General features: G+C 34.2%; 1 protein-coding gene across 1 annotated transcript; it reads left to right on the top strand.

The window, feature by feature from the left end:
• The first annotated feature begins 2,826 nt into the window (after positions 1-2,826).
• Positions 2,827-5,056, top strand: LOC139847613 (uncharacterized). The gene is made up of 8 exons (XM_071837316.1): positions 2,827-2,939; positions 3,071-3,154; positions 3,258-3,336; positions 3,592-3,655; positions 4,024-4,089; positions 4,176-4,251; positions 4,686-4,782; positions 4,959-5,056. The coding sequence occupies exons 3-8, from the start codon at positions 3,302-3,304 to the stop codon at positions 4,975-4,977; spliced, it is 357 nt and encodes a 118-aa protein (XP_071693417.1). The 5' UTR covers positions 2,827-2,939; positions 3,071-3,154; positions 3,258-3,301; the 3' UTR covers positions 4,978-5,056.
• The last annotated feature ends 19,928 nt before the right edge of the window (positions 5,057-24,984 follow it).

The following is a 24,984-nucleotide window of genomic DNA, read 5'->3' as shown; positions in this document are numbered from 1 at the left end:
GTTCTGTAAATGGGCTATTGATATTGTGGGGCCATTCAATAGGAGCACTGGTAATGCTAAGTTCTTGGTGGTAGCGATCGATTTTTTCACGAAATGGGTTGAAGCAAAGGCTTTAGCCAAAATCACAGGAGAAAATGTCAAGAAGTTTGTTTGGCATGATATTGTATGCCGTTATGGGGTGCCAAATGAAATAGTCAGCGATAACGGCAAGCAATTTGCAGAAAATCCATTTCGGAGTTGGTGTGAAGAGCTGGGCATAAAGTAAAACTTTACATCTGTTGCTCATCCTCAAGCGAACGGACAAGTGGAGGTTACCAACAAGGAAATCGTTGCTGGCATTAAGGCACGGTTGGGTCTAAGTCAAACTGGATGGGTGGATGAGCTGCCAAATGTATTGTGGGCACACCGGACGATGCCAAAGCGGAGCACGGGGAAAACACCTTTTAGTCTGGTGTATGGAACAGAGGCAGTGATACCGGCTGAAATATGTGTGCCAACGCAACGCATTATGGCATTTGATGTTGAGGCTAATTCTGAGGCGTTACGGGAGAATCTTAACTTGTTGGAGGAAAGAAGGTTGATGGCCGCCATCCGGCAAGCAGATCACAAGCATAAAATGGCAAAATATTATAACAAGAAAGTGCAGCATGTGCAGTTTGAAGTAGGTGATTTAGTACTACATGATAATGAGGCAAGCAGGCAAAACAAATTTGGAAAGCTAGCCCCAAAATGGGAAGGACCTTATAAGGTCACAAAAGTAAATCAGAATGGATCATACATGCTTGCTGCGCCTTCCGGCGAGCAATATGAAAGAGCTTGGAATGCAATGAATTTAAAGAAATTTTATGCGTAACACTATATGCATGGACAGCTTGATCAACTGTAAAATGCATGAGATATAGTCATAAATGTAAAAATTTCTTTAAGAATATGAATAATAGCAATTATTCTTATGGCAATATTTTTCACAAATTTTATCCGGCCAAGGATTTTTTAGCCCAGGTGTCACATAGATGTGTGTCATCCCTACCCGCAGAAAGAAAGAGAGCCTTTCGGTGGTAGAAGTACAATCATACTCAAAATGGTTGTATTGATAGTGAGACATGTAGAACTCACTAAAGCATCGAAACGATGAAACGAATCTACAAAAAATGTCATGACACAACTTACAGAGCAAAACGGAAAACGGATCATAGTGTCCAGCAAAATATTTAAAGGCGAAAGTAATTCATAACTTTTCCTCATGCGTTTCATGACGGAAGGCGTATGACGGAGAATATGATTTTAATGTTTACAACTATAATGATTGCAAAGTACAATCTCAATATCTTGTGCATTGTTCACTACAACAATCTTACTAAGTTACAGCATATATTTCTAATATACATAACCAAGTGCAATATTAAACGTTATGTAAAAGCAGATGTATAAAAACATAGTATTTCATTCATCCTGCGGAGTATAATTCAATACATCATCTATTGTTACATCCGGCCTTTTACAAAGATTTTCAAGATCAGAAAACTTCATATTTTCAATTAGTGCACCGGTTGCATCAGCTTCTTTTATGGCGTTTTCATTAATCTTTGATGTAATAACAACAGGCATCGGACTTGGCAATTCTGGCAGTTTTCTTTTCATAAAGTTGAAAAAATTTAGTCGTTCAGCAGACTTCGCAAGACGGACAAACTCACGAATCCTGTGAGACAAAGCTTGGCAATTAAAGATACGCTCAACAAGCGCAGGGATGCCAGTTATCATTCGTCTTTCGTTCTCCTCTTTGGCTTCAAGCTGTTCTTTCAATATGTTATTTTGCTCAAGCATTTTTTCGTTCTCCTTTACTAGTTCATCAATTTTGCTCAGATGCCGCTTTTCTCTGAAAGATAGTTCTTTGGCTTGCTCCTTATACTCCGCCCTCTGATTGTTGCAATTTTCATAATGCCTCTTCATTGTCTCGTATTCCCTCTTTATCTCTGTGGCTATTCGTTCAGTCCTGGCTACTTTCTCCTTTTCAGCAGATAGCTCCTTATTTGTAGTGACTTCACTGTTTTGCAAATCAGATAGGCGTTGAAGGTCATTTAAACCAGAAGCGATGTTCAGAATGATACTTTGTGCCTTAACCTTCTTGGCATCTGCATAAGATAAATTGCTAAATAATTGGGCTAGTGAAGGACACACCATGGCATTCAAAAAAGTCATGAAATCTTCGTACGAGTGTGGTGGTCCTTTTAAAAGAGAGGAAAGCATGTTTGTGTCAAGATTGAGAAGTGTAATTTGTTGTTGAGAAGAACTAGGGCCAGCTCCTTGTTTAGAGGATGACGGAGGAATTTGACCAGTTCTTCTCCTCTTGGCGGAAGGCGAAAGAGTTGTTAATGTAATGTCTTGATGTGATGCACTAGCTGTTGGAGATAAAGGGAAATCTTACTATACATTAAAAAAGAACTTTTATTAAGAAATAAGTCTTCCCAATCTATGCTTTAATCACCATTAGACTTTTATCTACCCTTTAATCCAACGATTAAAATTAATCCTGCGAAACTATTACTTAATCTAAAATTAGCTACCAAATGTCACCAAAATACCCTTTTTAATTAATTCCATCTCAATTCAAATTTCAAAAAACTCATTTACTCCATTTCCTTTTAATTATAATAAAAAAAGTCAAACAATGGATTCAATTTTCCATTAATCACTCCTTATTATACCCTAATTACAAATTACAATTACAATTCTTGACCGAATTTTAAAAAAGTACGCAGTCATCAGTTTATGGCTTTGGAGTTTTCTTTGCAACCCTAGAATTATCCCAAATTTCCCTCGAATCAAAATCAAAATCAAAATCAAAATCAAACCAACAAACATCTATTTGAATGCGATCATCAACCAATTCGACGATTTATCATTTCCATCATCTTCCTTCATCACGCGTATCTTCGCTGGTAATTGTTTCAGTTTTTGCTTTTTTTATAAGATTATATTATTGCAAAAATTAGGGCTTTTGATTGCAACAATTAGGCGTTTAGGGTTTCGGCATAAATCGAACAATTGTGTTTTTGTTTGTTAAAATCAGGGTTTCGAATTCCACATTTGATTTTTGGAGCATTCAGTGAAGATTGCACTATCTGCAACATTGAAGATTATGATTCAGCAACAGGTCAGTAACACAATCGGTTTTATTGTTTGATAGTTTTTTATTGCTTGATAATTTATTAACAGGTCACTCATGATCGGTTTTATTGATTAATATTCATCAACAGATCATCAACATTCAAGAATTTTTTTTTTATCTCTACTTGTTTATATGAACTTCTGTTGGAGTTTTGTGCTACAAATCAGGTAAATCTCATTAATTATTGTTGATGTTAAGAATCTTATCTTTCTTTTGTATATATAAATAATATTTAGTTGTTACTGACGTAATATCCATCACATTGTATTGCATTTTGTTATGCATCCTAAAAAACCCTAAATCCCAACAGGGTTTTATATTGATTTTATCATACAATCGATTTGGTATCGATTATACAATACAATCAATTATATAGATTCCCTAATCAAGCTCTATCGCATTAAAGCTTTCGATTATATCAGATATGTTGGATTAAGGGATACCGTATACGATATATGTGGATACACATTGCCTTTTGATTGCCAGGTACAAATCTGGTTATTGTTTATATGATTATTGTAATTCTATATTCTATATGTTTATATGTTTATTACACAAACATCCGAAAAATGTATATCTAGGTTAATGTTTAGTTTTTGTGAAAGTTACTTTTTTATTTTATTCAGGTGATTAATGTTTGTGTATTTATCGCCTTATATTGATTGCTCTATATCATCAGTGGGTTGCTTATGAACTTTGCAGATCATAATTGTGTAACACTTGAATCATATAAAACATCAACTTTGTTTTCTAAAGTAAAAAAAATAGCGTATAATAAATCGAAAAATACATGTAATTTTAGCCCATCCCTAATATTTGTTATAAGATGACGCAGGCTTTTCATGGTGAAACAGGTTTCAATAATTATCAGAAGTATAATGTCAGGCTGCAAGGTGGCTGATAGAAGTGATATTATCCTGGTATGAATGATTCTATGGTTTTTTTTTTAAGTTCATTGAATATACTGACATATAATCACAGATGTTGATTACATAATCATTTTTAGGCAACTATTGTTGGAGTACATACCAAATGGGGGTTGCTTATGTCTAGCATCTCAAAAGAAGGAAGCCTCATTGTAGGTTAGTTCTCCTTCATTTTTTTAATAGTGTATGATTAGCAAGAAAAATATGTACTTTGAAGATTTAGATATTGTTAGTATTGTTCTTTTAAAACAAGATGACCAAGATCTCTGGGATAATGTTGCAAAATGTGGGTGAAAATGTTTTAGTTATTTGGATTTCAGGACCCAATATTGAAGCCATTGTGGTTGAACTCTCACATGTCTCCCTGAATTAGTGTGGTATGGAATTGCATGTGTTATTTGTGTATTCAGGTTGTTGGTTGTTTATGTAAATTACGATTGTAATAAATTTGTAAGGTTTATCAGTTTATGCACATTCAAAAGTTTCTTAGTTTCATTTACATTTACTTAAAAAAATACAGAGATTTTTATCAATTGAATATATATTCAACTGGTTTAAATTTTTATTTTTTAATTTTTACACGTATACAGTTTCTTTGCTTGGTGCAATTCAGATCAGTATTAGTAATGGTTGGAATTTGGGTAATCATTGGCACTGCGTTCTCCTCTGGCTCGGACTGCTCATCAGGTACCATTTTTACGCTATAACTGGACTTTTAATTGATATAAGTCTATGCACACAAGTAATAAGATGTTAAAATCTCATAATCCACTTCATAGTTGAAGAATATCATTATTTGGATTGTATTGTGATGTATAACCTGTCTTATGTTTCTCTTGACTATGAAGTCAAATTGTGTACAGGTACAAATTCTTCGTATAAAGTGGTTGCTACTGGTTAGTTTACTCTTAACCGATAACGGTTTCAAATATGAGATACTTAATTTGGCTCGAGTTTATTGAATTCACAAAGGGTTTCCATTTGATTTCCAAGATTGCTGCTACGGTTTGAAAATAAGGATTGCTTTTCTACGATTTTTCAGTTTGCATCTTAGACAAGAACATAAAGTAAGTTTTATGAATACTTAATATATTCATATAACTAAATATATATTTATGGTACAAAACAGGGAAAAGAATGTGTAATATAATGGTTGTTATGAACTTATGATGTTGACGATGATGTGTGACTGTTTCAGATGTAATTTGAAAGTGCTTAGTCTAGCTAACCAGTTCTTCATTGAAACGATCTTGAAAATCTACGCAGTTTATGTTTCTTGTTCGGAAATTATTACGAACCTAATTTGTGTTGATAAGGAAGGTAGGCTCAGGATGTTTCCTTATCATGGTTCGGCTAGGCAGCCTCATGAGTGCAATCTTTGACTTCCCAATTTGTGCAAGGTATATCTACTATCTGTGTATCTGTTGTAGTGCCTTTTTAGATTACTCTTTGTGTATAACATTTACTTCTTATATAACAAGAGATGAATATTCAGTTGTGGGTCCCACTTATTGATCAAAAAATGAGAACATCACATTAAAAATGCTACAGTATTAGCTAATGAAACAAGGTCACACACTAATAAATTGACATTTTTTTCATATGTTTGAGCATTACAATATTACATGTTACCTCCTTTTACGGGTTGCAAAGTGTGATTTTCACTATCCTGATAAACATGTAAAACATGTACTGATTATCCCTTAATACTAAATAACTTCCTTGTCTATGACCTAAAGAATCTCTCTTACGTCTTCTAACGACATTGAACAAATTTCAAACCATCTGAGTTCTAGGATAGTGATATGGGTTGGGTGAGTACATAGAAAACGAGTTTGGGTTAAAATTGATAACTTTTAGTTTGTATGACATTTTGTTGATCATGGTTGAGAAAACAAAATAGCAAGTGGATCTAGATCTAGGTGATTATGTTGGGACAACCAATGGATGAGGTTTTTGGTTAGTTTACTTATGAATTTATAGTTAACCTACTAATTAAACAATTATTACAACATTTGTGAAGAATCTGACAATGTTTTTGTCTTAACAGTTAACTTTCGAGATAATCTGACAGTTTAAGTTGGGTATAATCTTATTCTCTATGCTAACGCCTGTAGATTCATGAAAAGAGTTTGACTTTGGCAACTATCATCAGCGGCTTAAACGTACATCTACCCATGATAAAGCCTTCGATACAGATGTCAAATATCAGGCTTGCTAAATATAAATAGGTTTATATTACGCACCATACTTAATATTAAATTTTGTTCCTTTGCTTAAATTGTGTTTTGTACACAATTAACCCAAACAACCTTTCATGAGTATATATGGCTCGAAATTATCAGCTCCACTATAAGCCCCTCATAAATATTTCCGAACACCTTTGTTTCAGGAACCGCCAAATGAAGATTTATGAAAAGATACCCAGTATGGAAGATGTCATTGTTGCACCTACAGTCGGGTATAATGGTCTTATTCTGAATCCATTCACTTTTGACAGTTATTTATACTCTTAGGGTTAATCATTATGCTTCCAATATCTCAACTTGAATTCTTTTTGTCTGTTGATAGTGTAACAACATATGACATCAAGTAAAGGAGGTTGACATAAGGATAAAGGAGAAATTGGTTCTGCTCGAGCAGCTAATACGTGTTGGCCCTTATGATGAGGGTAGGAATGCTCTTACTTTTCAATTGTCAATTGCCAGTTATGTTTAGGGTAGGATTAATAAGTATATGACTTTTTTTTTTTTTTTTTACCACTCTTTACATTATTATTATTAATAAGTCTATGAGTAAAAACCACATATTATTAGAACCATGTTTTTTTTATCACGTGTTCAATTTCTTATTTTTGTTGTAACGCGGTGTAGAGTTTGTATATTTTGTAACCACAAAACCTCAACAATTAGTGGAGTACTAATAAAGTCACGGGATGTAATTAAGTTATAATCAATCCCTTTGAAATCAATTAGGTGCCATAATGGTTAATGGGTAAAATTGGGTTTTGGTCATGCCATCAAGTTTTTAGGGTCGGTCAACAATTTCATATTGTATTTAGGGTTTAGGGTTTTGAATTTAGGATTTTGGGTATAGATTTAGGGTTTAGGGTTTATGTTAGAGTTTAGGGTTTATGCTAGGGTTTAGGGTTTAGATTTAGGGCTTAGGGCAGATCAACATATTTTCAAGGTAAATAACTCAATTGTTGTATTCAATTACAAAAGGAAATTTTTTACTATTAATTAAGTTACAAAATGCTATCTTTGATGTGTCTTTTATGGGAAGCTTATAAATGAAAAGACAGTTGCATCCATAAGTTCAAATATTGAAGTAGATAATGAGATCATGCTAAAAAAGAGAAACCTTTAAATTTAGAGAATTGGCCAATTCTAGGTTAATAAGTTGAAAGCTCGAATTATCTGCAAAGCAAAAGATTTATACGGAGTACTAATTATAGTGACACTAATTGATCTTGGTTGGGTTGGGTTGGGTTGGTTTAGCTGTATATAAGTAAAATTATGATATTATTTTTATTTAAACTAATTTTACGTGTGAAAAACTGTGTATTATGGAACTTTATTGGAAGCGAAGAATCAATGGAGTATATGTTGTTCAAGGAATCATTGAAACACAGCAAACCAGCTCGCCGAGCATTTGTTGTTTATTTGTGCGTATAACGTACAAATATGAGCTATTTCTATAGATTATGTTAAGTTCGTTGTGAAGAGAGTCTTTGTTTAACTTCCTTTATGCTGCTAGACAATAAAAGAGATAATAAAGGCAAAATTTGGTATTTTTTGTTGGTATTCATTTTATGAGAAGTTATTTATATTAATCTCTCAGTTTAATTTTTTTACATTATATCTTTCATTCGTTGTAATTGTACATATTTTTGATTTTTTGTTACGTTGGATGTTTTCTGGGGGTTCCGTCCACTTTATCCCAAAAGAAAAAAATTTGGTTAAATTTCCGTTACATATAATTTTGGGCCAAAGTTGATACCTACTTGTGAAAGAATTTTTACAATCGTCGAGTGAACTGTATCTTCTTTGTGTTAGTTAACCTAAGTCTTTGTGTTAGTTAACCTAAGCCGCACAATCAACAATAATCAAGAGGGGCACCATCAATCGGAATCGATTAATGTTTATTTTTTTTGTCAAATCGTCTTACATATCATTATTCAATAAATTCCGCGAAATCGCGGGTCTTTAACTAGTTGTTACTTATAAAAGAGATCCAATATGCTTCACAACATTTCAAGGGTGGCATAAAATATAAGGAAGGGTTTGGATTATAAAATCCACCAGTACTGGGCATACAAGAAAACAAGTACAGGTTTTGGTATGGTATTTTACACAATTCAGTGTAATCATTACCCGAGGCACGACGTTCTCTAGAGGCAACTCGATTCATACCTATGTCTTCTTCTTCATCCTCCTCCTCCCTCACTTCATCTGTCTTGGGGGTATCATCAATAATTTTCTGAGTAGTAAAGGTAAGCTGCGAGTAAACCGATGACCGCATGGCGGTAAGCGGTGTAATTTCTGCAAAAGTTTAAAAGTCAGAGTGGTTAATTGGATAGATAAAGGAGGGCATCTTATTAAGCATATGTAACAAAAGTAAATGCTTACTCTTCCTCTCAGCAAGAATACAGGCATAACCTTGTGTGATATCCCAATCTTGACTTACGGATGTCAGCGAAAGCATGTGTTCCCCATATTTAATGTCATTGATTTGTTCAGCTTTAATCCTCTTAAACAAAAGGTTTTCCTTGGTGACGAGTTTTGGAAAGGTAACAGATACGGTATACGAGTATTTGCGCCATACTCGAGTGGCTGAGTATTGTTTATCAATTGCATCTTCATTAATAAAGATAAATGAAGCATACCAGTTATCGCCAGGATGATCAAGTGCAGGTTTCAGAAACCTATGAACTTTATTAAATGTGAACCAACCATTTTCATGGCGTGCTATACGTACCAAATGGCAAAATATCCGAATGGATGGCTCAATATTCCTTGCGTGACAATACATTTCAAAAATCAAGATCTTTCGAATTGATGCTGGTTCGAATTGACCAACAGCAACACCGTAAAACTTGCAAACTTCTAAGAAGAATGGTGTAAATGGCAGACGTAAGCAAAAATTGAAGATTGAATGGCCATAAATAGCAACCTTGCCAGGGGGCGGTGAGCAGGCTCTGGCATTAATTGCAGAAATCACTGGTTCAACACCAGCTAATCTAGGAAAATGTTGCAGTAGCTCGCTTAAATATTTCTCATTTACTCTGCTAGGAATAGCTAAAACATCCTTTATGGCTGCCATTAATGTTCTAATGAAACAGGAAGTAAAGAAGGTATTGATGGAAGAAGATGAATACTGTCGAAGGAAGTTGTAAAAGTAAATGATCGGTTAGGGTTTATGGTGGTTGAAAAGCAAAAAGATATAACAGCTGTAATCAGTGATGATTTTGGGGGTTTTGTTTTCAGTCACACACGTGTAAGGACAAGATAAAAAGGCGAGTACATCGAAGAGTCATTTTACAGCTAGAGGCGCGTGAGGTATTTTAGCTGTGCAAAAAGCAATCATCATAATGTCAGTAAAATTCGCCTATCATTTAATGCCTGTGATGTACTTCCCAATGCAAAAGGAAAACGTGAAGACTTGGTTGGCATGCGTTATTCCAAGTTTAACAACTTAATCAATTTTCAAATGCTTAAGTCATTAAACTGGGGGGACTTAATGGTGTATCCTATCGTATACACGCATAAAAGGCGTAATGGCAGCATAAAAGTGGCATCAGGAAGGCTGGAAGCAATAGTTTTGTGAAGTTACCGTCCAGCGTACTCCGTTGTACAGGCTGCTCCGTCATGCGTAAGCCCTGAAGGCCACCTAGCGTGTAAGCCCTGGCCGGAGAACGCCACCTTCAGCATAAATCTCGGATCACGAATAACAGAACGTATCATCATCTGACACGTGTCCCTGAACAATCTGGTGGATCTAACACTATAAATAGACCCCTTGGGTCGTCATTTTATACAGTTCAGATATTCTGACAACTTTGAGAGCTGAGACTTCACTTCTCTTTCTCTCTCTACTTTCTCTCACTAGAAATCATCCGGCTAGCACTTTTACGCTCTACGGACGACAGATTGATTAAGCCACCCCACAAGTTTCTACACTTGTGAACCGAGTCTGCAGGGATTGTTTCCCGATGGTAAAAATCAATCGGCAACACTCCGCCCTCTTAAAGCTAGATTACTTCTAGTATCTTGTCGACACACTAAGCCTTACCTCATAAGGAAATAGGTGTTAACATTGTCCATAGTTAAATGTACAGAAATAAATTGATATATATTATCTTGACCCAATCCACGACCCAGTGTATACACGTCTCAGGCTAGATCACAACTCAAAGTATATATATTTTTGGAATCAACCTCAACCCTGTATAGCTAACTCCAACATTACTGCATATAGAGTGTCTATGGTTGTTCCAAATAATATATATAGATGGGTCGATATGATATGTCAAAACATTTGCATACGTGTCTATGGTATCCCAAGATTACATAATATATTAGAATATATGTATTATACAATATAAGTTAGCTAGGATATGATTAATATAGATTTATTACCAATTTTCACGTAGCTACAACAAGTAAAAATATCCAATCTTGTTTTACCCATAACTTCTTCGTTTTAAATCCATTTTGAGTGAATCCAATTGCTATGGTTTCATATTGAACTTAAGTTTATGAATCTATACAGAAAAAGTATAAGTTTATAGTCAGAAATACAGGTTACAAGTCATTTTTGTAAAGGTAGTCATTTCAGTCGAAAGAACGACGTCTAGATGACCATTTTGGAAAACATACTTCCACTTTGAGTTTAATCATGATTTTTGGATATAGTTCCATGTTCATAAGAAAAATCATTTTCTCAGAAGAACAACTTTTAAATCAAAGTTTATCATAGTTTTTAATTAACTAACCCAAAACAGCCCGCGGTGTTACTACGACGGCGTATATCCAGTTTTACGGTGTTTTTCGTGTTTTCAGGTTTTAAATCATTAAGTTAGCATATCATATAGATATATAACATGTGTCTAGTTGATTTTAAAAGTCAAGTTAGAAGGATTAACTTTTGTTTGCGAACAAGTTTAGAATTAACTAAACTATGTTCTAGTGATTTCAAGTTTAAACCTTCGAATAAGGTAGTTTTATATATATGAATCGAATGATGTTATGAACATCATTACTACCTCAGGTTTTGTGGATAAAACTACTAGAAATGAAAAAAATAGATCTAGCTTCAAAGGATCCTTGGATGGCTTGAAAGTTCTTGAAGCAGAATCATGACACGAGAACAAGTTCAAGTAAGATTTCCACTCGAAATAAGATTGTTATAGTTATAGAAATTGAATCAAAGTTTGAATATGAGTATTACCTTGTATTAGAAAGATATCTTACTGTAAATAAGAAAGATTTCTTGAGGTTGGATGATCACTTTACACGATTGGAAGTAAGCTAGCAAACTTGGAAGTATTCTTGATTTTATGAAACTAGAACTTATAGAATTTATGAAGAACACTTAGAACTTGAAGATAGAACTTGAGAGAGATCAATTTGATGAAGAAAATTGAAGAATGAAAGTGTTTGTAGGTGTTTTTGGTCGTTGGTATATGGATTAGATATAAAGGATGTGTAATTTTGTTTACATGTAAATAAGTCATGAATGATTACTAATATTTTTGTAATTTTATGAGATATTTCATGCTAGTTGCCAAATGATGGTTCCCACATGTGTTAGGTGACTCACATGGGCTGCTAAGATCTGATCATTGGAGTGTATATACCAATAGTACATACATCTAAAAGCTGTGTATTGTACGAGTACGAATACAGGTGCATACGAGTAGAATTATTGATGAAACTGAACGAGGATGTAATTGTAAGCATTTTTGTTAAGTAGAAGTATTTTGATAAGTGTCTTGAAGTCTTTCAAAAGTGTATGAATACATATTAAAACACTACATGTATATACATTTTAACTGAGCCGTTAAGTCATCGTTAGTCGTTACATGTAAATGTTGTTTTGAAACCTTTAGGTTAACGATCTTGTTAAATGTTGTTAACCCATTGTTTATTATATCTAAAGAGATGTTAAATTATTACATTATCATGATATTATGATATATTAATATATCTTAGTATGATATATATACAGCTAAATGTTGTTACAACGATAATCGTTACATATATGTCTCGTTTCGAAATCATTAAGTTAGTAGTCTTGTTTTTACATATGTAGTTCATTGTTAATACACTTAATGACATGTTTACTTATAGTTTATCATGATTAAACATAGTGTATCAATATCTTAATATGATTCATATGTATTTAGTAAGACGTTGTTATAACGATAATCGTTATATATATCGTTTCGAGTTTCTTAATTCAATAAACTCAATTTTATGTATATAACTCATTGTTAAAATACCTAATGAGATACTTACTTATCATAATATCATGTTAACTATATATATAATCATATATATGTCATCATATAGTTTTTACAAGTTTTAACGTTCATGAATCACCGGTCAACTTGGGTGGTCAATTGTCTATATGAAACCTATTTAAATTAATCAAGTCTTAACAAGTTTGATTGCTTAACATGTTGGAAATACTTAATCATGTAAATAACAATTTCATTTAATATATATAAACATGGAAAATATTGGATCACTACAGTACCTACCCGTTAAATAAATTTCGTCCCGAAATTTTAAGCAGTCGGAGGTGTTGACGTATCTTCTGGAAATAAGTGCAGGTATCTCTTCTTCATCTGATATTCTCATTTCCAGGTGAACTCGGGTCCTCTACGAGCATTCCATCGAACTTTAACAATTGGTATATTGTTTTGCTTAAGTCTTTTAACCTTACGATCCATTATTTCGACGGGTTCTTCGACGAATTGAAGTTTTTCGTTGATTTGGATTTCGTCTAACGTAATAGTGAGATCTTCTTTAGCAAAACATTTTTTCAAATTTGAGACGTGGAAAGTGTTATGTACAGCCGCGAGTTGTTGTGGTAATTCAAGTCGGTAAGCTACTGGTCCGACACGATCAATAATCTTGAATGGTCCTATATACCTTGGATTTAATTTCCCTCGTTTACCAAATCGAACAACGCCTTTCCAAGGTGCAACCTTAAGCATGACCATCTCTCCAATTTCAAATTCTATATCTTTTCTTTTAATGTCGGCGTAGCTCTTTTGTCGACTTTGGGCGGTTTTCAACCGTTGTTGAATTTGGATGATCTTCTCGGTAGTTTCTTGTATTATCTCCGGACCCGTAATCTGTTTATCCCCCACTTCACTCCAACAAATCAGAGACCTGCACTTTCTACCATAAAGTGCTTCAAATGGCGCCATCTCAATGCTTGAATGGTAGCTGTTGTTGTAGGAAAATTCTGCTAACGGTAGATGTCGATCTCAACTGTTTCCGAAATCAATAACACATACTCGTAGCATGTCTTCAAGCGTTTGTATCGTCCTTTTGCTCTGCCCATTAGTTTGTGGATGATAGGCAGTACTCATGTCTATACGAGTTCCTAATGCTTGCTGTAATATCTGCCAGAATCTTGAAATAAATCTGCCATCCCTATCAGAGATAATAGAGATTGGTATTCCATGTCTGGAGACGACTTCCTTCAAATACAGTCATGCTAACTTCTCCATCTTGTCATCTTCTCTTATTGGCAGGAAGTGTGCTGATTTGGTGAGACGATCAACTATTACCCAAATATTATCAAAACCACTTGCAGTCCTTGGCAATTTAGTGATGAAATCCATGGTAATGTTTTCCCATTTCCATTCTGGGATTTCGGATTGTTGAAGTGGAACTGATGGTTTCTGATGCTCAGCTTTGACCTTAGAACACGTCAAACATTCCCCTACATATTTAGCAACATCAGCTTTCATACCTGGCCACCAAAAATGTTTCTTGAGATCTTTGTACATCTTTCCCGTTCCAGGATGTATTGAGTATCTGATTTTATGAGCTTCTCTAAGTACCATTTCTCTTATATCTCCAAATTTTGGTACCCAAATTCTTTCAGCCCTATACCGGGTTCCGTCTTCCTGAATATTAAGATGCTTCTCCGATCCTTTGGGTATTTCATCCTTTAAATTTTCCTCTTTTAAAACTCCTTGTTGCGCCTCCTTTATTTGAGTAGTAAGGTTATTGTGAATCATTATATTCATAGCTTTTACTCGAATGGGTTCTCTGTCCTTTCTACTCATAGCGTCGGCTACCACATTCGCCTTCCCTGGGTGGTAACGAATCTCAAAGTCGTAATCATTCAACAATTCAATCTACCTGCGCTGCCTCATGTTCAGTTGTTTCTGATTAAATATATGCTGAAGACTTTTGTGGTCGGTATATATAATACTTTTGACCCCATATAAGTAGTGCCTCCAAGTCTTTAATGCAAAAACAACTGCGCCTAATTCCAAATCATGCGTCGTATAATTCTGCTCGTGAATCTTCAATTGTCTAGACGCATAAGCAATTACCTTCGTTCGTTGCATTAATACACAACAGAGACCTTGCTTTGAAGCGTCACAATATATCACAAAATCATCATTCCCTTCAGGTAATGACAATATAGGTGCCGTAGTTAACTTTTTCTTTAACAATTGAAACGCTTTCTCTTGTTCATCCTTCCATTCAAATTTCCTCCCTTTATGCGTTAATGCAGTCAAGGGTTTTGCTATTCTGGAAAAATCTTGGATGAACCTTCTGTAGTAACCAGCTAGTCCTAAAAATTGGCGTATATGCTTCGGAGTTTTCGGGTTTCCCATTTTTCAACGGTTTCAATCTTTGCTGGATCCACCTGAATACCTTCTTTGTTCACTATGTGACCGAGGAATTGAACTTCTTCCAACCAAAATGCACACTTTGAAAACTTACCGTACAATTTTTTTTTCTCAGCAACTCTAGCACTTTTCTTAAATGTTTTTCATGCTCTTGATCATTCTTCGAGTAAATAAGTATGTCATCGATGAAAACAATGACAAACTTGTCAAGATATGGCCCACACACTCGGTTCATGAGGTCCATGAACACAGCTGGTGCGTTCGTCAATCCAAACGGCATAACCATAAACTCGTAATGACCGTAACGCGTCCTAAAAGCAGTCTTTGGAATATCATCCTCCTTCACCCGCATTTGATGATACCCAGAATGTAAATCAATCTTCGAATAAATCGACGAGCCTTGTAGTTGATCAAATAAGTCGTCGTTTCTCGGTAGTGGGTAGCGGTTCTTTATGGCAAGTTTGTTCAACTCTCGGTAGTCGATACACAACCTAAATGTACCATCCTTCTTCTTGACAAACAAAACAGGAGCTCCCCACGGTGATGTGCTTGGTCGAATGAAACCACGCTCTAAAAGTTCTTATAATTGGCTCTGAAATTCCTTCATTTTGCTAGGTGCGAGTCTGTATGGAGCACGAGCTATTGGTGCAGCTCCCGGTACAAGGTCTATTTGAAATTCAACGGATCGGTGTGGAGGTAGTCCACGTAATTCTTTCGAAAATACATCGGGAAATTCTTTTGCGACTGGAACATCATTGATGTTCTTTTCTTCGGAATTGACTTTCTCGACGTGTGCTAGCATAGCATATCAACCTTTTCTTATTAGTTTTTGTGCCTTCAGGTTACTAATAAGATTTAACTTCGCGTTGCTCTTTTCTCCGTACACCATTAAGGGTTTTCCTTTTTCTCGTATAATTCGAATTGCATTTTTGTAACAAATGATCTATGCTTTTACTTCTTTCAACCAGTCCATACCGATTATCACATCAAAACTCCCTAACTCTACTGGTATCAAGTCAATCTTAAATGTTTCGCTAACCAGTTTAATTTCTCGATTCCGACATATATTATCTGCTGTAATTAATTTACCGTTGCTAATTCGATTAAAAATTTATTATCCAAGGGCGTCGGTGAACAACTTAGTTTAGCACAAAAATCTCTACTCATATAGCTTCTATCCGCACCCGAATCAAATAAAACATAAGCAGATTTATTGTCAACGAGAAACGTACCTGTAACAAGCTCCGGGTCTTCCTGCGCTTTTGCCGTATTAATATTGAAAACTCTTCTGCGGCCCTGCCCATTAGTATTCCCCCGATTCGGGCAATTTCTACTAAAGTGGTCCGGTTTTCCACATCCAAAACAAACTATGGCGGTATTATTTGTTCCGACATTATTTGTTCCTTTAGTTCTGTTATGCATTGGTCCGTAGATTTCGCACTTCTTCGTGCTATGACCATTTCTTTTACACCTGTTGCAAAATGTCGTGCAGAACCCCAGATGATGCTCTTCACATCTTTGGTATGGCTGTTTTTAGTTTTTGTTGCCATTGTTGTTATTGAGATTGTTATTGGGATTGATATTGTTGCTGTTGTTGTTATTGTTATTGTTGTTGGGTCGGTTATTGTAGTTGTTGTTGGGACGTTTGTTGAAGTTGTTGTTGCGGTTATTGGGATAGTTGTTGCGATTTTGGTTGTGATTGTTGTTGTTGTATTGGTGACTCTTGTCATTGGTTTCTTCCCACTTTCTCTTGACTTGTTTCATGTTAGCCTCTTCGGTCGCCTGCTCTTTTATCCTTCCTTCGATCTGTTTCACTAATTTGTGAGCCATTCTACTCGCCTTTTGTATGGAGGCGGGCTCGTGTGAACTCACATCTTCTTGAATTCTTTCCGGTAACCCTTTTACAAATGCGTCGATCTTCTCTTCTTCGTCTTCAAACGTTCTGGGACACAATAGGCAAAATTCTGTGAATCATCGTTCGTACGTGGTGATATTGAAAGGACCCGTTCATATACATTATAAACGATTCACAATAGTTGATTACATCGCGAGGTATTTGACCTCTATATGATACATTTTACAAACATTGCATTCATTTTTAAAAGATAAACTTTCTTTACAACGAAAGTGGACGGCATGCACACCATTTCATAATACATCCAACTATAATTGGCTTAATAATAATCTTGATGAACTCAATGACTCGAATGCAACGTCTTTCAAAATATGCCATGAATGATGATAATGCTAAAAACGAACATATATTTCATAGCATTATTCCTCAAGAAAGACAAGCTTTTAGTTGCAATTGTTCTATTTACAAGTAATATTCGTTTAAATAATAAAAGGTGAAGACAAAAGACAGATTCGACTAATTGAAGACGCAAACGACCAAAAAGCTCAAAAGTACAAAAGACAATCAAAGAGGTTCCAATTATTGATAAGAAACGTCTCGAAATTACAAGAGTACAAGATTCAAAACGCAAAATACAAAATATAAAATTGTACGCAAGGACGTTCGAAAATCCGGAACCGGGACCAGAGTCAACTCTCAACGCTCGACGCAACGGACTAAAAATTACAAGTCTACTATGCACAAGAATATAATATAATATATAAATAATTATATTAATTATTTATATTTTATATTTATATATAAAATCCGTCGGAAAGAAAGACTCCAAAAGATGTGAGCTGTAATTTCAATCTCCGCGACTCGCGGAGTTTGAAGGCCAAAAAGGCCGCGAGTCGCGGAGCCCCAATTTCAGAAACTTCCTATAAAAGCAAACGAATTCTGATCGAAAAAAACCACCAAATATATCCATCTCTCTATCTATATCGTATATATTTATATTTATATTTTAATTTTAATTTTAATTTTAATTATAATTCTAATAATAAGGGTATGTTAGCGAATATTGTAAGGGTGTAAGTCAAAATTCTGTCCGTGTAACGCTACGCTATTTTTAATCATTGTAAGTTATGTTCAACCTTTTTATATTAATGTCTCGTAGCTAAGTTATTATTATGCTTATTTAAAACGAAGTAATCATGATGTTGGGCTAATTACTAAAATTGGGTAATTGGGCTTTGTACCATAATTGGGGTTTGGACAAAAGAACGACACTTGTGGAAATTAGACTATGGGCTATTAATGGGGTTTATATTTGTTTAACTAAATGAAAGTTTGTTAATGTTAATATAAAGATTTACAATTGGGCATCCCTATAAATTACCATATATACTCGATCGGACACGATGGGCGGGGTATTTATATGTACGAATAATCGTTCATTTAACCGGACACGGGAATGGATTAATAGCCACTAGAATAATTAAAACAGGGGTGAGATTACATTCAAGGGTAATTGGTGTAATTGTTAACAAAGTAGTAAAACCTTGGTTTACACGCAGTCGATAACCTGGTGTATTCATTAAACAAAGTATTAAAACCTTGTTACAATTCGAATCCCCAATTAGTTGGAATATTTAACTTCGGGTATAATAATAATTTGACGAGGACACTCGCACTTTATATTTATGACTGATGGACTGTTATGGACAAAAACCAGACGGACATATTAAATAATCCAGGACAAAGGACAATTAACCCATGGGCATAAAACTAAAATCAACACGTCAAACATCATGATTACGGAAGTTTAAATAAGCATAATTCTTTTATTTCATATTTAATTTCCTTTATTTTATATTTAATTGCACTTCTAATTATCGCACTTTTATTTATTGTTATTTAATCGCACTTTTAATTATCGTACTTTTTAATTATCGCAAGTTTATTTTATCGCACTTTTATTATTCGCAATTTCATTATCGTTATTTACTTTACGCTTTAATTTAAGTCTTGTATTTATTTTATATTTTACATTAGGTTTTAACTGCGACTAAAGTTTTAAAATCGACAAACCGGTCATTAAACGGTAAAAACCCCCCTTTATAATAATAATATTACTTATATATATGTTTGTATTTTTATAAAAGTAAACTAATATAGCGTTGAGCTTTGTTTAAAGATTTCCCTGTGGAACGAACCAGACTTACTAAAAACTACACTACTTTACGATTAGGTACACTGCCTATAAGTGTTGTAGCAAGGTTTAAGTATATCCATTCTATAAATAAATAAATATCTTGTGTAAAATTGTATCGTATTTAATAGTTTTTCCTAGTAAAATATAAACTATTTTATATACACCTCGCATAACATCAAGTATTTTTGGCGCCGCTGCCGGGGAACTCTCTTAAAAGCCGGAAGCGCAACGCTAATATAAAAAAAAAAAAGATTTTTAGTTAACTTTTATTAAAATTCGTTTTTGTAAAAATACGTGTTAATTATTCAAAAATATAAAAAGAAAAACAAAAATATAAGTATTTTTTTTAAAATATTTAAGTTTTATAAGTTTCTTTATTCTTATTTTAATTTATAAAAATATAAGTTTTATTAAATATCTTTTATATAAAAAAAAAAACAGAAAACAGATATAAAAAAAAAAATACAAAAATAAAGAAAAAAACGCGTTGAAATTATAAGCTGTCAGCTGAAATTTGAAACCCCGCGACTCGCGGGGTTTGATGCATTAATTACCGCGACTCGCGGAGGGTATCTGACACACGGACAGAAGCCCTAATTCAGCATTAATTACGGGTTTTAATTAATTATAATTATTATTTAACCCTAATTATTATTATTATTATTATTAGTTTTATTTTTACTTTTACTTTTTATTTAATTTATGTATTTAGTATTAATTAGTTTTATTAAATTGTAAAATTAGTAGTTTTATAAATAAAAAAATAATAATATAAAAATAATATTTTTATAAAAATTGTACTTTTTACAACTTTTATATATTTTTATATTTTGTTCCTTTTTAATCGTTGTAGCGTAATATTTGTATTTTTAGCTCATATTTAATTTTAAACTTAGTTTTTAATATAGTTATTTTTACTCCTAGATTTTTAGGCTTTGCCGTAGAATTCCTTAAGTGCTTTTTCTTTAGACTAAGATTTAGGTGCTTTAGAATTTTGCGACGCCTTTTTAAGTTTTAGTTTCTTTTTTAAGTTATTTCCATTTGGGATTTAGTTTTTCCTGTAAGCTTTAATATTTTTAGACACCTTTTACTATGTATCAATTATCATTCCAATTAGTAATTTCAATTTGCGATTATAATTTTAAGTTAGTTGTAGTAATAAGGTTAGGTTAGTCAAGTATTTTTAAGTTTTTATAAGTTTCTTTTATTTTTCCGTCACCTTTTATTTTTCAACCATTTTTTCTTTTTCGACCTTTTTCGACGAACTCTTTGTCTTTCTTATTTCTCGCTATTCTAGTTTTAGGACATAGATTTTTATTCTACTTCTTATCTAAATTTCTTAAAATTACGAAAATTTATTTTAAGTGGTTAAATTAATAGACATCAAAATTTTCTGGTTCGTAGTAATAGTTGGATTTGTACGTGGACCGGGTTATTGGAGCCAAACAGTCCTCAATTATATTGAGACCAAATGAATCCTGCCCCTCTGCTGCATCTTTTGGCTATTCGAAACGTGGGCAAAATCAGAAAAGTCTATTGATTGGATAACTTATTATAATTTTTCTTTCCTTTTTAAAAACTAATAGGATATTCAGTGAATGCACCGAGCAAGACGTTCATCACCTTTTGTACGTTCACCACCTGTAACTAGATCAAGACATTTAGCAAATATAATCGCCGTTGATTTTTCTTTAGAATCGTCATCCAGTAGACCAAGTACTTCAGTTCAAATTTCCGATAATCCATTTTTTGAACCCGACCTCACAATTGAGAATCCGGAAAATATTCAGGAACGGTTCGTAGATCCTGAACCATTAAACTTTCCTCCGGAACCACCAATCATTCAAACAGAGATTGTTGAGGAACGAACCATTAAATCAGAATCATCTAGTGATACCGATTCAACAAATTCAATTATGGAGAATCTGGAACCTCTAAGTATGGAAGACCGAATGAGAGCTAAATGCACTGGCCAAGGTCACGCAATTACTCATCCTGACATTAATGCGCCGGATTATGAAATCAAAGGACAAATTCTACACATGGTGACTAATCAATGCCAATTTAGTGGTGCGCCGAAGGAAGATCCAAATGAACATCTACGTACCTTTAATAGGATCTGCACACTATTTAAAATCCGAGAAGTGGAGGATGAACAGATATATCTCATGTTATTTCCCTGGACTTTAAAGGGAGAAGCCAAAGATTGGTTGGAATCATTACCTGAAGGGGCGATCGATACGTGGGACGTTTTAGTTGACAAATTTCTTAAACAATTCTTTCCTGCATCTAAAGCCGTAAGACTTCAAGCAGAAATTGTTACGTTCACACAGAAACCAAATGAAACTCTATATGAGGCGTGGACAAGATATGGAAAGTTGTTAAGAGGATGTCCGCAACATGGTTTAGACACCTGTCAAATAGTACAAATATTCTACCAAGGATGCGACATCACTACAAGGAAAGACATAGATATAGCAGCTGGTGGTTCTATTATGAAGAAAACCGAAACTGATGCTTACAAAATTATTGATAACACTGCTTCCCACTCACATGAGTGGCACCAAGAAAAAGATATCATTAGATCATCTAAAGCAGCTAGAGCCGATTCTAGCCATGACTTAGATTCTATTTCCGCAAAGATAGATGCTGTGGAGAGACGAATGGAAAAGATGACTAAAGATATTCACTCAATACGAATTAGTTGTGAGCAGTGTGGAGGACCACATTTGACAAAAGATTGTCTCAGTATTGAATTAACAATGGAACAAAGAGAGAATATTTCATACATAAACCAAAGGCCTGGAAATAATTATCAGAATAATTATCAACCGCCAAGACCGATTTACAATCAAAACCAGAATTATAACCGAAATATTCCATACAACAACCAACAAGGTCCTAGCAATCAACAAATATCCAATAATACTTATAATCAGCAAAGACCTAATTTTCAAAACAAACCACCACAACAAACTGATGATAAAAAACCAAATTTAGAAGATATGATGACGAAGCTAGTTGAAACTCAAACACAGTTTTTCACATCTCAGAAACAAACAAATGAACAAAATGCTCAAGCATTTAGAAATCAACAAGCTTCTATTCAAAATCTGGAACAAGAAGTAAGTAACCTAGCAAGGTTAATAGGTGAAAGAAAACCGGGAAGTCTACCTAGTGATACAAATGCTAACCCCAGGAATGAAACAGCTAAAGCCATTACCACAAGAAGTGGTACAACACTTAAACCACCTGAAATACCTGTAACTTCTGATGAAACTATTCCTACTCCACAAGAACCACAACCTGATCAAGATAAGGAAAAAGAACCGGTAATTGAAAAAGTTAATGAAAATAACACAGTTAAGGATAAACCTTATGTTAAACCATACCAACCACCACTTCCTTACCCGAGTAAAATGAAGAAAGAAAAACTTGAAGCCGAGCAATCCAAATTCTTGGATATGTTTAAACAGATAAATGTAAATCTTTCTTTCATTGATGTGATTTCAGGAATGCCAAGATATGCTAAATTCTTGAAAGATCTAATCTCAAATAGAAAGAAAATGGAAGAACTCTCGGCTGTTACTATGAATGCTAATTGTTCAGCAGTGCTGTTGAATAAGATACCAGAAAAACTATCTGATCCAGGAAGTTTCACAATTCCATGTTTTCTGGGTAGTCTTAGTTCAATAGAAGCATTGGCAGACTTAGGTGCTAGTATAAATTTAATGCCGTATTCACTATACGCTAAACTAGACCTTGGAGAATTGAAACCAACCAGAATAAGCATACAACTAGCCGATAGATCAATAAAATATCCTAGAGGGATAATGGAGAACATGCTAGTTAAAGTTGGTACTTTAGTATTTCCAGTAGATTTTTTTGTTTTGGACATGGAAGAAGATTCTCAAGTTCCTCTCATATTAGGAAGACCATTCTTAAACACGGCTAAAGCAATGATAGACGTGTTCGGTAAGAAACTGACCCTAAGTATAGAGGATGAGAGTGTTACCTTTTCAGTTGATAGAGCAATGCAACAACCACAATCTGCAGATGATACATGTTATTATATTCAAACTATAGATGCACATGCAGAATTATTAGAAGAATTTCCAGAATTACAAGGAACATGAGAATGTTCTTTAGGAGAAGGTAATGAACCAATTGATGAAGCTGAAATGTTAGCTACACTAATAGCTAATGGATATGAACCAACAACAGAAGAAATTCAAATGCTAAAAGAAGAAGACAGATATCGATATAAATCATCGATAGAAGAACCTCCGAAATTAGAGTTAAAGCCACTTCCAAACCATTTGGAATACGCTTATTTACATGGTGAATCTGAATTACCTGTAATAATATCGTCTTCTCTTACTGAAAATGAAAAATCACAACTCATTTCTGTGTTAAAAGCTCATAAACCAGCCATTGCATGGAAGATTCATGATATTAAAGGAATAAGTCCTTCGTATTGCACACATAAAATCCTTATGGAAGAAGGTCATAAAACGTATGTGCAACGCCAACGAAGACTAAATCCTAATATGCAAGATGTAGTTAAGAAAGAGATTATTAAACTGCTAGATGCAGGTTTGATATATCCAATCTCTGATAGTCCATGGGTAAGCCCAGTTCAATGCGTACCTAAGAAGGGTGGCATGACTGTCATTACAAATGAGAAAAATGAGCTTATTCCTACTAGGACTGTAACAGGATGGCGTGTATGTATTGATTATAGAAAATTAAATGACGCCACCAGAAAAGATCACTTTCCCTTACCTTTCATAGATCAAATGTTGGAAAGATTAGCCGGAAATAGTTACTATTGTTTTCTAGATGGATTTTCCGGATATTTTCAAATTCCAATAGCACCCGAGGACCAAGAGAAAACCACATTCACGTGCCCTTATGGTACTTTTGCTTACAAACGCATGCCATTTGGACTTTGCAACGCCCCTGCAACCTTTCAAAGGTGTATGATGGCGATTTTTCACGACATGATAGAAGAATGCCTGGAAGTATTCATGGATGACTTTTCAGTCTTCGGTGATACATTTAAATCATGTCTAGTTAATCTGGAACGAATGCTAATTAGATGCGAAAAATCAAATCTAGTACTTAATTGGGAGAAATGCCATTTCATGGTTAAAGAAGGCATCGTTCTTGGACATAAAATTTCAAAAGAAGGAATTGAAGTGGATAGAGCTAAAGTAGATGTAATTGCTAAACTTCCACATCCCACCAATGTTAGAGGAGTTAGGAGTTTTCTAGGGCATGCCGGTTTTTACCGACGTTTCATAAAAGATTTTTCTAAAATTGCCACTCCTATGAATAAACTCCTAGAAAAGGATGCTCCATTCATCTTTTCAGATGAGTGTATCAAATCTTTTAATATTCTTAAAGAGAAACTCACTAATGCGCCGATCATGATAACGCCAAATTGGAATCTACCATTTGAACTAATGTGCGATGCAAGTGATTTTGCAATGGGAGCCGTTTTAGGATAAAGGATTGAAAAACGATTTCAACCTATATATTATGCTAGTAAGACATTACAAGGAGCACAAACAAACTATACAACTACTGAAAAAGAACTCCTTGCTATTGTCTTTGCTTTTGACAAATTTCGATCATATCTCGTTCTAGCAAAAACGGTGGTCTATACCGACCATTCTGCTCTTAGATACCTATTTTCAAAACAAGATGCTAAACTAAGATTAATCCGTTGGATCTTACTCTTACAAGAGTTTGATATTGAAATCCGAGATAAAAAAGGAGCAGAAAATCTCGCCGCTGATCATCTTTCTCGTCTTGAAAATCCCGAATTAGAAGTTCTAAATGAATCAGCCATACAAGACAACTTTCCTGATGAATATCTATTGAAGATAGATTATAAAGAAATCCCATGGTTTGCAGACTATGCAAACTACTTAGTTTATGGAT

This window comes from Rutidosis leptorrhynchoides, chromosome 5 (genome assembly GCF_046630445.1).
Source record: "Rutidosis leptorrhynchoides isolate AG116_Rl617_1_P2 chromosome 5, CSIRO_AGI_Rlap_v1, whole genome shotgun sequence".
NCBI lineage: Eukaryota > Viridiplantae > Streptophyta > Magnoliopsida > Asterales > Asteraceae > Rutidosis > Rutidosis leptorrhynchoides.
Note: the sequence above shows the minus strand (reverse complement) of the source record. Positions and strands in the feature narration are given on the sequence as shown.

Bases quoted from the DNA above. Each gene is read 5' to 3' on its own strand.
- LOC139847613 (XM_071837316.1), top strand. From the start codon at position 3,302: ATGAACTTCTGTTGGAGTTTTGTGCTACAAATCAG. The intron at 3,656-4,023 runs GTACAAATCTGG...ATGGTGAAACAG, and splicing joins CATTGCCTTTTGATTGCCAG to GTTTCAATAATTATCAGAAG. The intron at 4,090-4,175 runs GTATGAATGATT...AATCATTTTTAG, and splicing joins ATAGAAGTGATATTATCCTG to GCAACTATTGTTGGAGTACA.